Below are 16,086 nucleotides of genomic sequence, written 5' to 3'. Positions count from 1 at the left end.
TATTGGTCTGAAATTCTTCAACTCCATAGCATCCTCCTCCTCTGAAACCTGAGATGAAAAAGTGGCATTAGCCATTTTCTCCAACCTTCTCTCCCTATGGAACTCCTTAAACATCAGGTCAAACCAAGGTTTCAGAAACCAACCCGGAAATGGAACCGTTCTAAGTACCGGTTTCCGGGTCAGCGGTTCGACCATCTGGGTCAAACGGTCCGGACGGTTTGTATATTAGGGTTAGGCAAATATTTTATATGAAAGAACTGGAGTGGAGAAGAGATGTCGGCTGAGAAAGAAAAAAGAAAGAAGAAAAAGAAAGTAAGAAAGGAAGGAAGGAGAAAGGAAAAAAAGAAAAGAAGAGAAAGGAAAGGAAGGAGGAGGGAAGAAGAACGAAGAGGGGGAGGATGGTTCGATGTCACCGACGACGACAATGGTGAAGTGGCGGCAACAGTAGATCTGAATTCTCAGATCTGAGATCTGAGATCTGAGATCTGAGTTCTCAGATTTGAGATCTGAGATCTGAGATCTGAGTTCTCGGATCTCAGATCCGAGATTCTCTGCAGTCTGCAACTTCTTCTTCTTCTCTCTCTCTCTTCTTCTTCCACAGATCTCAGACACGAAACACGAACTCAGATCTGAGTTCGTGTGTTTCTCTCCTGCATCTTTATACTGTGAACCGCTGTCCGGGTCAAATGAGTTGACGGTCGCCCGCCCAGGTCAGCGGTTTTCTAACAAAATCAATGGTTTTTGACCCAAGAACGGGTTAGGGGTGAAACGGAACCGGTTGCTTGGACGTTTTCCGGGCCGAACGGTTCGACCATCCGGGTCAACAACGGTTCAAAAACATTGGGTCAAACTCTCCTTTCAATATATTCCAACAAGCCTTAATTAATAAAAGAAAAATTAAAGCCATCTGGACCTGGGGCCTTATCCCCACTTATATGTTTTAAAGCCTCCTTAATTTCCTCCTTAAATCCTTTTTTGTTGGGAGAAAAGCCATCTACAACCTTATTTATGAAAATTGGCATATTTGTGGAGATTCTAAGACTGATGTATAGTTTTATTATAGTCCCTTTTGTACTTGTAATCTATACTCCATTCGGATACAGTTTCAAGATCATTTAGAGTTTTGATCAACCCAAGATAACCTTTTTTTCTCTAAGAAAGATGCCTATCTGGTGAGTTCTTTTTATTTTATTTTATTTTTGATTTCTTCCAATCAGCTGTTTTTTTTCAGTTTTGTATTCTAATGTGTGTGTTGCCCAGGCCTACTTTAGATATTCCATTGATTAGTTTGAAGATTTACTTCGGTTTAGAAGGCTTTGATCCCTTCTCTAGTTTGGCAGGACTTTGATCTTCCATATTTGGACCGGCAGTCCTAAAACCTAGTTGTTTGGATTACTATTTTCGAGAATTGCATTTTATTTGGTTATTGTTCTGGACTAGAACTTGTTAACCTAGATAACCTAGATGGCTGATAAGGTTGATGTCATACCTGTGAAGTTTGATGGAACTAACTACAATATGTGCAAGTTCCATTTTGATTTCTTTGTTGAGGGAAAGGGTCTGTTATTTGAATGGCACAATTACTAAGCCAGATGAAGCTAAATCAAAGGCATTTTACCAATGGAAACTTGATAATGAAAAATTGGTTTCTTGGATTGTAAGTTCCATCGAAACTCATATTTCTGTACCCATGAGAAGGATGAGAACTGCTTTTGATATGTATGCTTATTTGAAGGTTTGTTACCAGTCTAACTTGTCTAGGCAGTGCCAAGTTGAATATGAAATATTTGCATATTGTCAAGGAGATAGGAAAATACGGGAATATTATGCCGGATTTCTGGATTTGTGGACTGAATACGAGCTAGTACATATTGACCCTTCCAATCCTCATGAATATCTCGTGTATCTTTAGAAACACTTTGAGAAACATAAGGTGAATCAGTTTCTTATGAGACGTACACCTGAATATGAGATAATCAGGTCTAACATCTCGAGCCGGGGAATCCTTCCAGACTTGGATTCAGTGATGGGGGAACTCCTAAGAGAGGAGACCCAACTTTTAATTGCTATGGGAATTGAAGGGAAATTGACAGATTCTGGGGCTGATACAACTTTTGTTGCACATGGGAATAGGAAGCCAGCCACTAAGGACTTTTCAAAAATTCAATGTTTTGAGTGCAAAGGGTTTGTTCACATTGATTCTTATTGCAAGAAGAAAAATATGTGCACTTACTATAAACAACTTGGTCAGATTATTCCTAATTGTCTTGTTCGACCAGCTAAGGGTGCTGAAAAGAAGAATCAGCCACATGCATATCAAGTTATTGAGGGCTAAACTTTTAACATGACTATTACCAAGAGTGATTCCTCTGTTAAAGGTGAATCATCTGTATCTATGGATGAAGAAAAGATTTGAAAATTAGTACCCTCTGCTTTTTTTGCTATTTGCTTGTCTAGTAAGTCCTTTTGCTTATTGTTCTTCAGCCTCACATGGTTGGAATATTGATTCTAGTGCCACCAATCATATGACCAGATCCTATCCCAATCGCCCAATTCACCTTACAGAAACCCATGATAAATACATAGTTATTGCTAATGGTAAAAGCTAAGCATCACTGGTAGTAATGACCTTTCTTTGAAACTTTCACCCACTATGTCCTTCCCTCTTTCAAAGACCTTCCTCCTTGTTCCTAATCTTACTACCATTTTAATTTCTGTTTGCCAACTTGTTGATGAAGGAAATGCTCTCACTTTTCTCATAATGGTTGTTTAATCAAAGACTGACACACTGGAAAGGTGAAAGGGAAGGAGTGTTTCCCAGAGCATTAGAATCAACTCTTCTGTGCTGACGCCTGAAAAAACATGGAGCAGCATATAAGGGAGTAGACGAGGGTACAAGAGCTAGCAATGGGATAAACGGAGTAAGGACGGGAGGAGGAACATGACACTCAAGGATAGGATGCTCATCCCCAAAATACTCCCCCTAAGAAGCAGCATGTGAGAAGAAAGGAGTGGACTTGGAGAAGGTAACATACCTAATCCTTAACACTAGATCATAGTAACAACACCCCTTCTAGTTTTGAGCATACCCAAGGAAAACACACTTCTTGGCTTTAGGATCAAGTTTAGAACAGTAAGGACCAAGACACCAAGTATGTGAACAAAACAAGTACATATTGGGACATTCCTTAAACCATTCCCCCTTCTTAGATTACATCATTTTATAATTTTGCCCAAAATAGAAGAGGCCTGCTATCTCCTTGTTTTGCAAGCACATCTTCCATCCCATTAGCAGTCCTCCTTACCCAACTGAAAGCTGCGTTGTATCTTTTTGCTAGAGCATCAATTTCCCTAAAAGCTTGTTTGTATTTCCAAGGGAATGAATTGACTTTCTTTGTCCAAGCAATGACTAATTGTGGATCTCCTTCAATTTCCAGTTCCCTGATTTCAAGTTGTGCAGCAAGTCAGCTTGAAGCCTTGAACTGAATCTCCAAAGCCAATTGGACCTGAATACAAGGCCACTACCTCTCCTAGGTTATTTCTGAATACACCCGCTATGCCAGCTCTTCCTGGGTTGCCCATTGAGCTGCCATCAAATCAAAGTTCAATTTCAAACTATTTGATGTAGGACAAGCTCAGTTCTAGTCCTTAGAGAATGTTGAATGGTCTTCTTGATCAGAGTTTTATGGCTGTTGATGGCTGTAATGGATTCTTGAAGGAGTAAAAGAGAAAATAGCGAGAGAAAGAAGAGAGAAAATACCTGGAATCACTCACAGGGTGCCTAGAATCACTCTAGGGCATGGGAATCACTCACCATAGCTAGCATAAGCTGACGAATACCCAATATAATTCATTGGCTTTGTATAAAACGTCCATACATATTTATGGACTCTAAACTCATAATAATCCTAGGAGTCAAACTGTTAGCCTCATAATAGTCTTAGGAGTCAAAACTGTTAGACTCAATAATTCTAGTAGGACTCAAACTAAGCTGTCATATCCTATTTCAATTCAAAGAAGACTGAAAGAACTCTAACCCTACTTATGCAATGACTAAAATTTTAAACATAAACAAATTATAACTAGACAAATTAAACCCTATCAATGGGCCCCACAGAAAATATCCATGGTCTTTACCTAGTGTGCTGTCCTAACTGTTATGACTTCAGATAGTTCCTCCTTAGATTTACTCTTCTCACTGAAGATTCTTTAATTTCTTTCTTCCCAAATGGTCCATACCACCGCTGCTCTTACCGTCCACAAAATCCTTCCTCTCTTTTTCTGTTGCCTCAGGAAATTGGAGTTGAATAACTCTACCACATCTTGCGGGGGAGTCCATCTGCAACCAAAAGGAGAGCAAACAAATTCCCAAATACAAGATACAAAGGAACAAGAGAGCAATAAATGAGGGAGAGTCTCACCACTCTCCTTGCACAGGAAACACATATGAGGATATAGGCACCTATTTGGCCTTTTTTATAGCAAGTCGCAGGTATTGATCTTTCCAAGAAACACTTCCCAGCAAAGAGCTTGTACTTTAGGAGGGATAGGTTTGCACCTGATTTCTTTTATCAGGCAGTTTACCCCCTAGGTTTAGTTAGGATAAGAATGTTAAAGAAAGAAGCACACATGAAACAACCATCAGGCAAAGGAGTCCAAACTCTAATATCTGAAACATTTTGGTCCAAAAAGACATTTTCCAGTATTGTAAGTAGGAGAATTAGGGACTCACATTCGCCTCCTCTCTTGATATTTATACTTAACTAGAAATGATACGATGATAATACAGCCCTTAATAGGGCGGCTATAACTAAAGGGACCACACTTAAAGAAATAAAAGAACAAGCTACTAATGGGCTTAGGCTTGAGAACCAAACAATTAACACAACAATAAAAGGAAATAAGAAACTGGGCCCATAAACCTCTCTGCCCATTAACAGAACTGTCAACAATACTTATTGGTTATAGGTTTATGTATTTTCTTGTCTAAATATCTTAGCAACATTTAAATGTCTTGGTAATCCTTAGTCATATTGTTACATATTTACTGTATAAAAGTTTTGGTAACTTTTTTTTCCTTATTATATTCTGTTCTCTCTATTTGAAGGTTAGCCACTCTATTGGTTCATACATCTCTCTTGAAATTTTTAGGAGACTTCCAGAGCAGGTATTACTAATTTGAAATGACAACATTGTTGTTATGTTTATAGCTTTAGTAAACTTTGCTTTCATGTTTGCAGGTTAAATATTGTATAGGGCTGTATCCATTTTTATCTTTGAACAAGGAATCTGCAAAGCAGTCTCTGATAGGGAAGATTGTAGTGTATGTTCCTTTCTTCTATATGAGTAATGGTTTTCACTCTTTTTCCTTTATCGATAAATGGTCTCCTTTTTCAACCTAATACAATATGTTTTTTCTTAGTTTGGTATACCAGTATACCTATATGGCTTTCTTCAACCTAGAAGAAAAATAGCCTTTTGAGAAGAAAGGACTGTTTAGAAAGTTGCAAAAATTCAAAAGAAAGTAGCAGAAATCAGAGTTCAAGAGGAGAGAAGAAGAAGAAGAAGGTGGCGACAACTTGGGTTCAGAGAGAGAGATTTTCGAACATAATCTCTTCTCTTACTTCCTTAATTCTATTTCATTAAGTTAAACTTTAGTAATTTACAAAGAAGCTCCTAGTTGGGCAGAAAATAAAAAAGACATAACATAAGAAAGAATAAAGCCCAGATTAAGGCCCTTTACAACAAAGAACATAAAAGATAAAAAAGGATAAACAACCTATGGGCCATTCTTCTCTACACTCGCCCTCAAGCTGAGCATAGATGTCAATCATGCCAAGCTTTCCAGTATCATGCTGAAGTTTGGCCTTGGGAATGCCCTTGGTGAGGAAATCAGCTAACTGTCCTTCAGAGGTGATGAAAGGTAGACACACTTCTCCAGAAGCCACTCTTTCTCGAATGAAGTGTCTGTCAACTTCAATATGCTTAGTTCTGTCATGTTGCACTAGGTTGTGAGCAATGTTGATGGTGACCTGATTATCACAGTATAACATCATTGGCTTATCATGCTCAATACCCAGTTCCTCCATCAAGGATCTAAGCCACAATAGTTCAGAAACTCCATGAGCCATGGCTTTGTGTTCTGCTTCGGCTGAAGATCGAGCAACAACTGATTGTTTCTTGCTTCTCCAAGAGACAATATTACCTGCCACCAAGCTACAATACCCAGAGGTAGATCTTCTGCCATCAATGTTTCCAGCCTAGTCAGCATCTGTGTAGGCTTCAAGTTTCATATGGCCATGCTTAGCAAATAGAATTCCCTTTCCAGGGGAGCCCTTCAAATAACACAGAATCCGCCCTACTGCTGCCATGTGAGTATCCCTGGGAGCATGCATGAACTGACTGATGCAACTGACAGCATATGCAATGTCTGGCCAAGTCATGCATAGATAAAGAAGTTTTCCAAGTAGTCTCTAGAAGACTCCCTTATCTTCTAACAATATTCCATCTGAAGCAGAGAGTTTATGGCTCATATCGAAAGGAGTAGCAACTGGTCTAGCACCCCTCTTCCCTGTTTCAAAGAGCAAATCAAGAACATACTTTCTTTGAGAGATAAGGATCCCATCCTTGGATCTAGCAACTTTTATACCAAGAAAGTATCTCAATTCCCCTAGATCTTTGATCTCAAACTCTGTATGAAGGAAAGATTTGAGATCATTAATCCCTGAGACATCATTACCAGTCACAACAATATTATCAACATACACAATCAGGTAAACGACCAAGGATCCTCTCCTCTTCACAAAGAGGGTATGATTAGACTGTGTCTGTACATAGCCAAAACTAACAAGGGCAGCCCTAAACCTTTCAAACCATGCTCTAGGGGACTGTTTGAGTCCATAAAGAGATTTCTTCAGCCTGCAGACCTTTCCTTTCATATCTGTTTCATACATCCCTGGAGTAAGAGACATACAGACCTCCTCATGTAACTCTCCATTCAGAAATGCATTCTTTACATCCAGTTGATAAAGTGGCCAGTCAGAGTGTGCAACCAAAGATAGTAGAACTCTCATAGAAATCATCTTGGCAATAGGGGCAAAGGTCTCCAGATAATCAATCCCATATGTCTGTGTATAGCCTTTTGCAACCAACCTAGCCTTGTACCTTTCAATGGTGCCATCAACGTGATATTTGATAGTAAAAACCCACTTACAACCTAATGGATCATTCCCTTCAGGCAAATCAACCACTTCCCAAGTGTCATTCTTGTGCAGGGCATCAATTTCTGTTCTCATAGCATTCCTCCATTTTGGAATAGTAAGAGCTTTTGACACAGACCTGGGAATTGGGTTAGAAGCAACAGAAGAAAGGTAGGCACAATATGAAGGAGAGAGCAAACTATAAGAAAGGTGTTTAGAAATGCAATGTGCAGTACACTTCCTTTTTCCTTTCCTAATAGCAATGGGGATATCAAGGTCTAGGAAGGATGGCTCCAAAGGGGCTATAACAGTACCTATTGTCTCATCTGTAACTGGAAGTGCATGAAGCTCATGTGTTGGAGGGGAAACAATCTGCTCATTTCTGGTTCTCTGCCATTGGTACAACCTGGGATTAAAAAGAGGCCGAGGAGGTAAAGGAGGAGGAATAGGAACACTTGAATGAGAGTGAAGTGATTGATCCTCCCTTGACTCATTTGAAGGAGGAAGAGACTCAACAAAAGACTCAACTGGGACAGGAAGAGGTAGAGCAAACACCTGTGACAAATCCTCCCCCTTTGGACAATGTTTCTCTAGGGAAGAACCATAAAAGGAAGAAATCTCATCAAAGGTGACATCCATTGAGACATATCGAGTGCCAGTCTTCGGATCAAAACAACAGTAACCCTTTTGTGTGGGGGAATAACCAAGGAAGATACATTTGTGGGATTTTGGTTCAAATTTATGTCTCTGGACACTTGGGATATGTACATAACAAGTGCAACCAAAGACACGAAGAGGAATAGGAAAAAGATCATTGTCCGGATGAAGAAGACTGAAGGGAGACTTAAACCCTAAAACCCTGGATGGCATACGGTTTATAAGGTAGGTAGCAGTGAGAACAACATCACCCCAAAATTTTGTAGGGACATGTGAGGCAAATAGAGTACTTCTTGCAACTTCAACAATATGTCTATTTTTTCTTTTAGCAACTCCATTCTATTATGGGGTCCTAACACAGGAGCTTTGATGAATAACCCCTAAATCAGTGAAATAGAAGGTCAGATTTTTCTCAAAATATTCTTTTGCATTGTCGGATCTGAAAAATTTAATTATGGTATCAAACTGGGTTAGGACAAATTCATGGAATTGCCTCACAAGTTTGGGAACTTCATCATGGGACTTCATAAAAATATCCAAGTGAATCGAGAAAAGTCATCAATGAACAAGATAAATTATTTGTAGCCACTCATAGAAGGTAAGTGGTAAGGCCCTCACACATCAGAGTGCACAATATTAAAAGGAGAAGAAGATCTTTTATTACTCAGAGGATAACTGTTTCTATAGTGTTTTGACAGTTCACAAGACTCACAATGAAGACTGGACAAACTAATTCCCTTAAACAGTTTTGGGAATAAATGACTTAATGCAGAAAAAGAAAGATGACCCAAACAAAAATGACATAACATGACTCGACTGATGGACTCTGTAGAAGTAGACCTAAAAGCAACTTTTCCAGGTTGTTCATGGCACTGTCCTGGAGTATCCAACAGATATATTCCATTCGCCTCACGGCCACTCCCAATCACCTTCTGAGACTCCAAATCCTAAAAAACACAGTGGGAAGGGAAGAAGGTTACACAACAGTTTAATGACTTAGTTAAGGCTATTTACAGATAACGAGTTTGTATTTAGTCTGGGTACATGAAGAGTAGAAGGAAGAACCAAGGAGTCTGTAGCCTTGATGGTTCCCTTGCCGGAAATAGGGGCAAGAGAGCCATTGGCTAGGGTGATTTTGTCACATCTAGGAAGTAAATCATATGAAACAAACAAAGTAGAAAGGCTGGTCATATGATCAGAAGCACCAAAATCAATAATCCAAGAGATCCTACGATTACCTGAAATGGTTGTATGATTGGCAGAAACCCGTATACCTGAATGAGCAAATGTGGAAGAGGTTGAATTTCTTGGAGTGTTGGAAGAAGAGGTCACACCCTCTAGGTGACTGATCATCCTCCCAAACTTCTCATATTCTGCCTTCATAGTTGCTAACTGCTCACTATTCGTCATCTCTTTAGTTTGGTATCTATCACTATCTGGACCAACAACAACATTGGCATTCCCTGCCTTTATATTATCAAACTTCTTCTAAAACCGAAGTGGTAGGAGCTCAGGATGCAATTTACAACACTTGTCTTTAGTGTGTTTTGGCTTTTTACAGTACTCACAGATAATCTCTTTCTTCCCTGAGCTACTTGGAGTCCCTGCAACCCCCTTAGGTTTCACTCCCATATTAGCAAAGTGATCATTTAGACCAGTCCCTTGGCCCTGGACAAGTCTTCTGCTTTCTTCACTACTTACCAAGGCATATGCTTGAGACAGTGAGACACTATCCTTGGATAAAATATTTTGCTTTGTAATGTCGTATTCTGGATTTAACCCTGTCAAGAACTCAAACACCCTGTTTCTCTCAACCAGTTTTCTGTAGGTCTCAGTATCCTTAGTGGTGTCCCAGGCTACAACTTCTGTTAAATCTATTTCTTGCCATAAAGACTTCAATGTTGAGAAGTATACAACTAATGGTTTCTCCCCCTGTCTCAAATTCTTCACATCACTTCTCAACTTGTAAACCTTGGCTACATTTAATTTTTGGGAATATGTTTCAGCAACACTATCCCAAATTTCCTTTGCTGAATTCATTCACAAATAGTGTTGACTAATCTGTGGTTGCATTAAGTTCACAAGCCATCCAATAACAATATAATTTTCTTGCATCCACTTTTCATATGATGGATCATCTTCCAGAGGAGCCTTTTTGCTCCTGGAGATAAAACCCCATTTGCCTCTACTACAAATATGAATTTTTACTGATTGTGACCCAAGCCAGATAATTAGTTCCATCTAGCTTGACTGTGGTCACAGCCAGTAGAGAGTCTACAGAGGCTCTCGGAACTTGTCCTGATTCAGCAACATGCTTGTTTTCAAAGTCTGAGGAGTTCATCTTCTTAAATACTTCAAAAAAGACTTCAAACAATTTCGAATAACAACAAATGAAGATAGAACAAAAATTGTGTTGTGAGCCAACCTCTATGCAGCTGTACCGATAACCTGCATCACACCCGAAAGCTGGGAGAAACAAAGAAAACTCAGCCGCTCCTTGTAGACTCACAGAACACCAATCCACTTGATTCGATCTTCAAGAAGAAGAATGAGTAGGCCTTCAGCCATTGAGCACCCATGTCAAACTTCCTATGGGGCCCACAATTAGATTTCTCTAGAAAATTAGGGTTTTGGGCAACACACTTGAATCTGTCAAGAGGATGACAAAACCAGTCCCCTTCTCTCCAGAAACCACTAACAATTGGGCTGAAATAGGTTTCTTTAACTATTCATTCTCCATACACACTGTGTCTGGGAAAAAAAGGTGAAAAAAAGGGAAAAAAACGAGCCTGCTCTGATACCAAGAAGAAAAACAGCCTTTTGAGAAGAAATGACTGTTTAGAAAGTTGCAAAAATTCAAAAGAAAGTAGCAGAAATCAGAGTTCAAGAGGAGAGAAGAAGGAGAAGAAGGTGGCGACAACTTGGGTTCATAATCTCTTCTCTTACTTCCTTAATTCTATTTCATTAAGTTAAACTTTAGTAATATACAGAGAAGCCCCTAGTTGGGCAGAAAATTAAAAAGACAACATAAGAAAGAATAAAGCCCAGATTAAGGCCCATTATTGCAAAGAACATAAAAGATAAAAAAGGATAAACAGCCTATGGGCCATTCGGCCCATCTTCTCTACAAACCTAATACAAGTTCTTTTGGATTTTTTAATATGGTAGTCAACCAGGCCCCATGATCATTTCTATTAAAAGGGTCTTAAATCCTTGGTACCTCTGACAATAATCTCTCCTTTTCTAGATTTCTATTCTCTCTATATGTTAGACAAGTTATAAGCAGGTGGGAAGACTATCTTTATAGGAAGAAAAGTAATACTTTGATCTAGCCACTTCAATTCCCAAGGAACACTTTAGATGCCCTGAATCCTTGGCTTAGAACTTCTCCTGTAAGAATTGCTTCAATTCACCAACACCTAGTGTATCACTTTCTGTAATAATAATGTCATTACAATATAATGCTAAGAGAATTTTACCTAAGGGAGAATCCCTATTGAATATAGAATGATCAACTGCATTGACACATAGCTTTCAAGGCCTCTAGGCGATTTTGGCCGACACTGTGGTGCCTTCTTAGAAATCATCCATTTAGATGTATGTGGTCCATTAAATGTGAAAACTAATAGAGCAATGGTGTTATGGACACACCGCCCGGCAACGTGCACCACGCACCGCCTGGCAGCACGCAACACGCACCGCCCGACATCGCGCAGCACGCACCGCCCGGCAGCGCGCAACACGCACTGCACGGCAGCAGCACGCACCGCACGGCAGCAGCACGCACTGCACGACAGCAGCACACACCTCACGACAGCAGCACTGCGAGACGCACGCACCGCCCTACAGCAGTAGTAGGGCGGGGCCCACATGATATCTCATCAGGGTGGGCCCACACTTATCTTACCACATCAGCTCTGCCCGCCAACTCGTTGCCAGCTACACCATTCCTCATCCCTTATCCTTATCCTTATCTTATCTTAAGTAAGAGTTATGTTACCTATAGGAGTAGGTAATTAGGAGTTTGAGTTTAATTAGGAATTTCCTTCTGTAATCTCCTATTTAAAGAGCCACGAATTGAAATAAAGGGATTTGGTTTCCCAGTCAAGAAAGAGAGTGAGGAGAGTTCGGGTGGTCTCTTGGACAAATCACCCATTAGGAGAGTTCGGGTGATCTCTTGGACAAATCACCCACACAATTGCCACAATAGGGTCTGTACGCAAGGGCAAGGGCAAGGGCAAGGGCAAGGGAAGACAAGAGTCTCTCCCGGTGGACCGACCCGTGACGAGATCCTACGCGCGGGCCCATAACATTCTGGGCCCGTGGCAGAATACCAACGCCAGTTCCAAACCCTTCTCGCCAGAGCAACCTCGGTTCGCGCAGATCAGCAAGTCGACATGTTCACCGCGGGGCTAGCAGAACCCCTAAGGGTGGACATGGAGGTGCAACACCCTCCCAACCTGGTCACAACCATGAACCTAGCACGCGCCTTCGAACGCAAACTACAGCTCAACCACGGGACCGTCAGTATAGGGCGGCCTCCATCAGCATGGGCATCCTCGGAACCAGTCGGAGTGACTCCATACTCAGCAGCCAACCAAGAACGGAAGCCACAGACAAGCACCAATCCCAGATCGGCATCCGGTGCAGGGAGCAGCGTCGTTACACCCCCTATTAAGCACTTGTCCAGGGCTGAGATGGCAAAACGCAGGGCGAGGGGGCAATGTTTTAATTGCGATGAACTCTACTCAGCAGGGCATAGGTGCAAGAGACTTTTCTGTCTCCTGGTGAAACAAGAGGAAGATGAGGATGAACCCCCTCCATGGGAACCCGATCCAGGAGGGCAAAGCCATCTAGGATTCCTTTGATGGTGTTTTCGACACTCAATTCGAGCTTGAGGACAAGCTTGTAGTCCAGGAGGGGTGTGATATTATGGACACACCGCCCGGCAGCGTGCAGCACGCACAATAGCATGCACCGCCCGGCAAACGCACCGCACGGCAGCAGCACTAGGCAGCAGCACGCACCGCACGACAGCAGCATGCACCTCACGGCAGCAGCACTACGAGACGCGCGCACCGCCTGACAGCAGCAGTAGGGCGGGGCCCACATGACAGATCATCAGGGCGGGCCCACACTTATCTTACAAAATCAGCTCTGCCCGCCAACTCGCCGCCAGCTACACCATTCCTCATCCCTTATCCTTATCCTTATCTTAAGTAAGAGTTATGTTACCATTAGGAGTAGGTAATTAGGAGTTTGAGTTCAAGTTGGAGTTTGAGTTTAATTAGGAATTTCCTTCTGTAATCTCCTATTTAAGGAGCCACGAATTGAAATAAAGGGATTCAATTTCCCAGTCACGAAAGAGAGTGAGGAGAGTTCGGGTGGTCTCTTGGACAAATCACCCATTAGGAGAGTTCGGGTGATCTCTTGGACAAATCACCCACACGATTGCCACAATAGGGTTTGTACGCAAGGGCAAGGGCAAGGGAAGACAGGAGTCTCTCCCGGTGAACCGACCCATGATGAGATCCTACGCGCGGGCCCATAACAAATGGTGTATTTTATGAATAATTCAGCCATTTTAGGCATGGTTACTTTTATTTAATTAAAAAGAAATCTGAAGTCCTAGAGAAACTTAAAGAGTACAAAATTAGAAGTCAAAACTTAATTATGAAAAAAATAAGATTCTAAGAAGTGATAGAGGAGGATGAGAAAAGGCAAGAAAAAAGGAAGAAAAAGGAGGGAGATAAGTAAAAAGAGAGAGAGAGGTCTTGTACAAAAGAAAGCAAAAGGAGAGAGAGAAAAGGGGTCTTGAGGAAGAAGATACGAACCAACCTCTTCTCCCCCATTGACCTGAACTGATATTCATTGTATTAGAAATTTTAAAGTTACAAAAATGCCCCTGTTAAGTGATTCTTAACAGGGGAAATACAAGGTTATATTGAAAGACAAATATACCCCTCATGGGCATACATTTCAACACTCCCCCTCGAGTGGGAGCATATATATTATAAAGCTCCAGCTTGTTAAAAATATAATCCATTCTAGTACGACACAAGCTCTTGGTAAACAAATATGCTATCTGATCTTCAACTTGACATAAGGAGTAACAATCTCACCATTTGTCACCTTTTCTCTTACAAATTGACAATCAACTTCTAAATGCTTGGTCCTCTCATGAAAGACTGGATTGGAAACAGTATGAATAGCAGCTTGATTACAGCAAAACAACTTGACAGGTTCCCCTATCGGAATGCCTATGCTCTATACTCACAAGTATAGATGTTTCAGCCTTATCAACTCACAAGTGGTATGGGCCATTGCTCTATACTCAGCCTTAACACTACTGGAAATTGCACTCTGCACTCTGCTTTTTATATTTGCACACAAAAAGGTACATTACCTTGTAGTAGACCTCCTATCCATTGTGGAACCTGTGCATTCTGCATTAGAATATCCTTCTAGGGCTAGCTCTCCCCCTTTCTTGTACACCTTTCAGATATCTCAACACTCTTAGAACACCTTCCCAGTGGGTGATTGTGGGATTCTGCATGAACAGACTCAAAACTCCGACACTGAAGGAAATATCAAGATGGGTGATTGTAAGATAGACCAATTTTCCAACTAATCTTCTGTACCGTACAGGATGGCTGAATGGCCCCCCTTGACTATTAGCTATTTTCACATTAGGATCCATAGGGGTCTCAAATGGTTTAGCCCCTAGTAGACCCATCTCATCCAACAAATCCAAGAAATACTTCAAGGATCCTAAATCCTTGGTTTGGAAGTATTGTTGCAAAAACTGTTTTAAATCATTAATCCCACCAACATCACTGCTAATAATGACTATGTCATCAACATACACCGTCAAGACGATCTTCCCAGATGTAGTATCCCTACTGAAAATGGAATTATCAACTCTACACTACTTGGAGACCAAACTCCTGCACTACATTGTTGAATCTACCAAACCATGCCTGTGGTGACTGCTTTAGCCCATAAATGGCCTTGTGTAACTTACAAACCTTTCCAGCCTCCCCTTGAGCAACATATCCAGGAGGTTGCTCCATGTACACCTCCTCCTGAAGGTTACCATTAAGAAAAGCATTCTTGACATTAAGTTAGTACAAGGGCCAGTCAAAGTTGATGGCAAGAGAAATAATAACTAGCACAGATGACAACTTAGCCGCTGGGGAGAAAGTCTTAGTGTAATCAACACTGTAAGTCTAGGTATAGCCTTGGCTACCAAGCAAGCTTTAAGCCTCTCAATGCTACCATCTTCTTTGTGTTTGATTGTATACACCCATCAACAACCAACTGCTTGTTTGCTAGGAGGTAAGAGGGTAAGGTCCCATGTGTGGTTAGACTGGAGAGCATGAAATTCATCATCTATTGCTTTCTTCAAATTAGGTATGGCAAAGGCTTCTGGAACAAACCTAGGAACAAAGGTAGAAGACAAAAGAGACACATTTCTGGTAGGCAACAGATAAGTGAACAAGAGAGCAATAACGAGAGATGGGGTGGTCAGTACAAGCATGCTTACCTTACGTAATGCAATGGGAAGATCAAGTTCAGATGCTGGTGGAAGGTCGGAAGTTAGAGTTTGAGCTGGCATAGAATTTGATGTAAGCTCCCAAGTATGTCTAATGTACTACACTATGAATTGATGGTCGAATAGGCTCTTTGAGAGTGGGAAGGGGAATAAACACATCATAGAGGCAGACGAGAGAGGAATAGAGGGAGAGGGTTCCCGTCCAGAAAAATAAGGAAGACTCTCAAAGAAGGTGACATCAAAAGGGAACATGATAGAAAACGGAGAATCACCAGCAATGACAAATGTAGGCATGCAATTAATCAAGAAGCATGAAGTGAGAACATCACTCCGGTAGGTTTTAGGAACAAACATTTAGAGTAATAATGCATGAGCTGTCTCAATAATGTGTAATTTCTTTTGTTCCGATACACCATTTTGCTGTGGAGTGTTGGAACATGATGATTGATGTATAATACCATGAGTGTCAAAATAAGCTTGAAATGAACTATGAAAGTACTCTTTTGCATTCCAACATTAATACAAACACTAAACTGATTGCGAATTCCAGCATGAAAGGAAAGAAAAAGAGATAAACAATTCTGAATGTTCTTTCATTAAATATGTCCATGTCATTCATGAATGATCATCAATAAAGGTTAGAAAATATCGAAATCCATTGTGCGATGACACATG

The 16,086-nt window shown here is 40.9% G+C and overlaps 1 protein-coding gene across 2 annotated transcripts in view; it reads left to right on the top strand.

Annotated features, from left to right (window-relative positions):
- Window positions 1–16,086, top strand: part of LOC104589769 (alpha/beta-Hydrolases superfamily protein) — a 78,083-nt gene that overhangs the window by 21,596 nt on the left and 40,401 nt on the right. The window contains exons 8-9 of one of the 2 annotated variants that reach the window (XM_010248206.3): window positions 5,108–5,167; window positions 5,241–5,323. In XM_010248206.3, coding sequence (XP_010246508.1) covers window positions 5,108–5,167; window positions 5,241–5,323 — 143 coding nt within the window. The remainder of the gene's footprint in view (window positions 1–5,107; window positions 5,168–5,240; window positions 5,324–16,086) is intronic. The other variant, XM_088889762.1, reaches the window with a different exon arrangement.

Source organism: Nelumbo nucifera, chromosome 6 (genome assembly GCF_055504915.1).
Source record: "Nelumbo nucifera cultivar China Antique chromosome 6, China Antique-T2T, whole genome shotgun sequence".
NCBI classification, from domain to species: domain Eukaryota; kingdom Viridiplantae; phylum Streptophyta; class Magnoliopsida; order Proteales; family Nelumbonaceae; genus Nelumbo; species Nelumbo nucifera.
The sequence above is the reverse complement of the archived record's forward strand: the minus strand, read 5'-3'. Positions and strand labels throughout refer to the sequence as shown.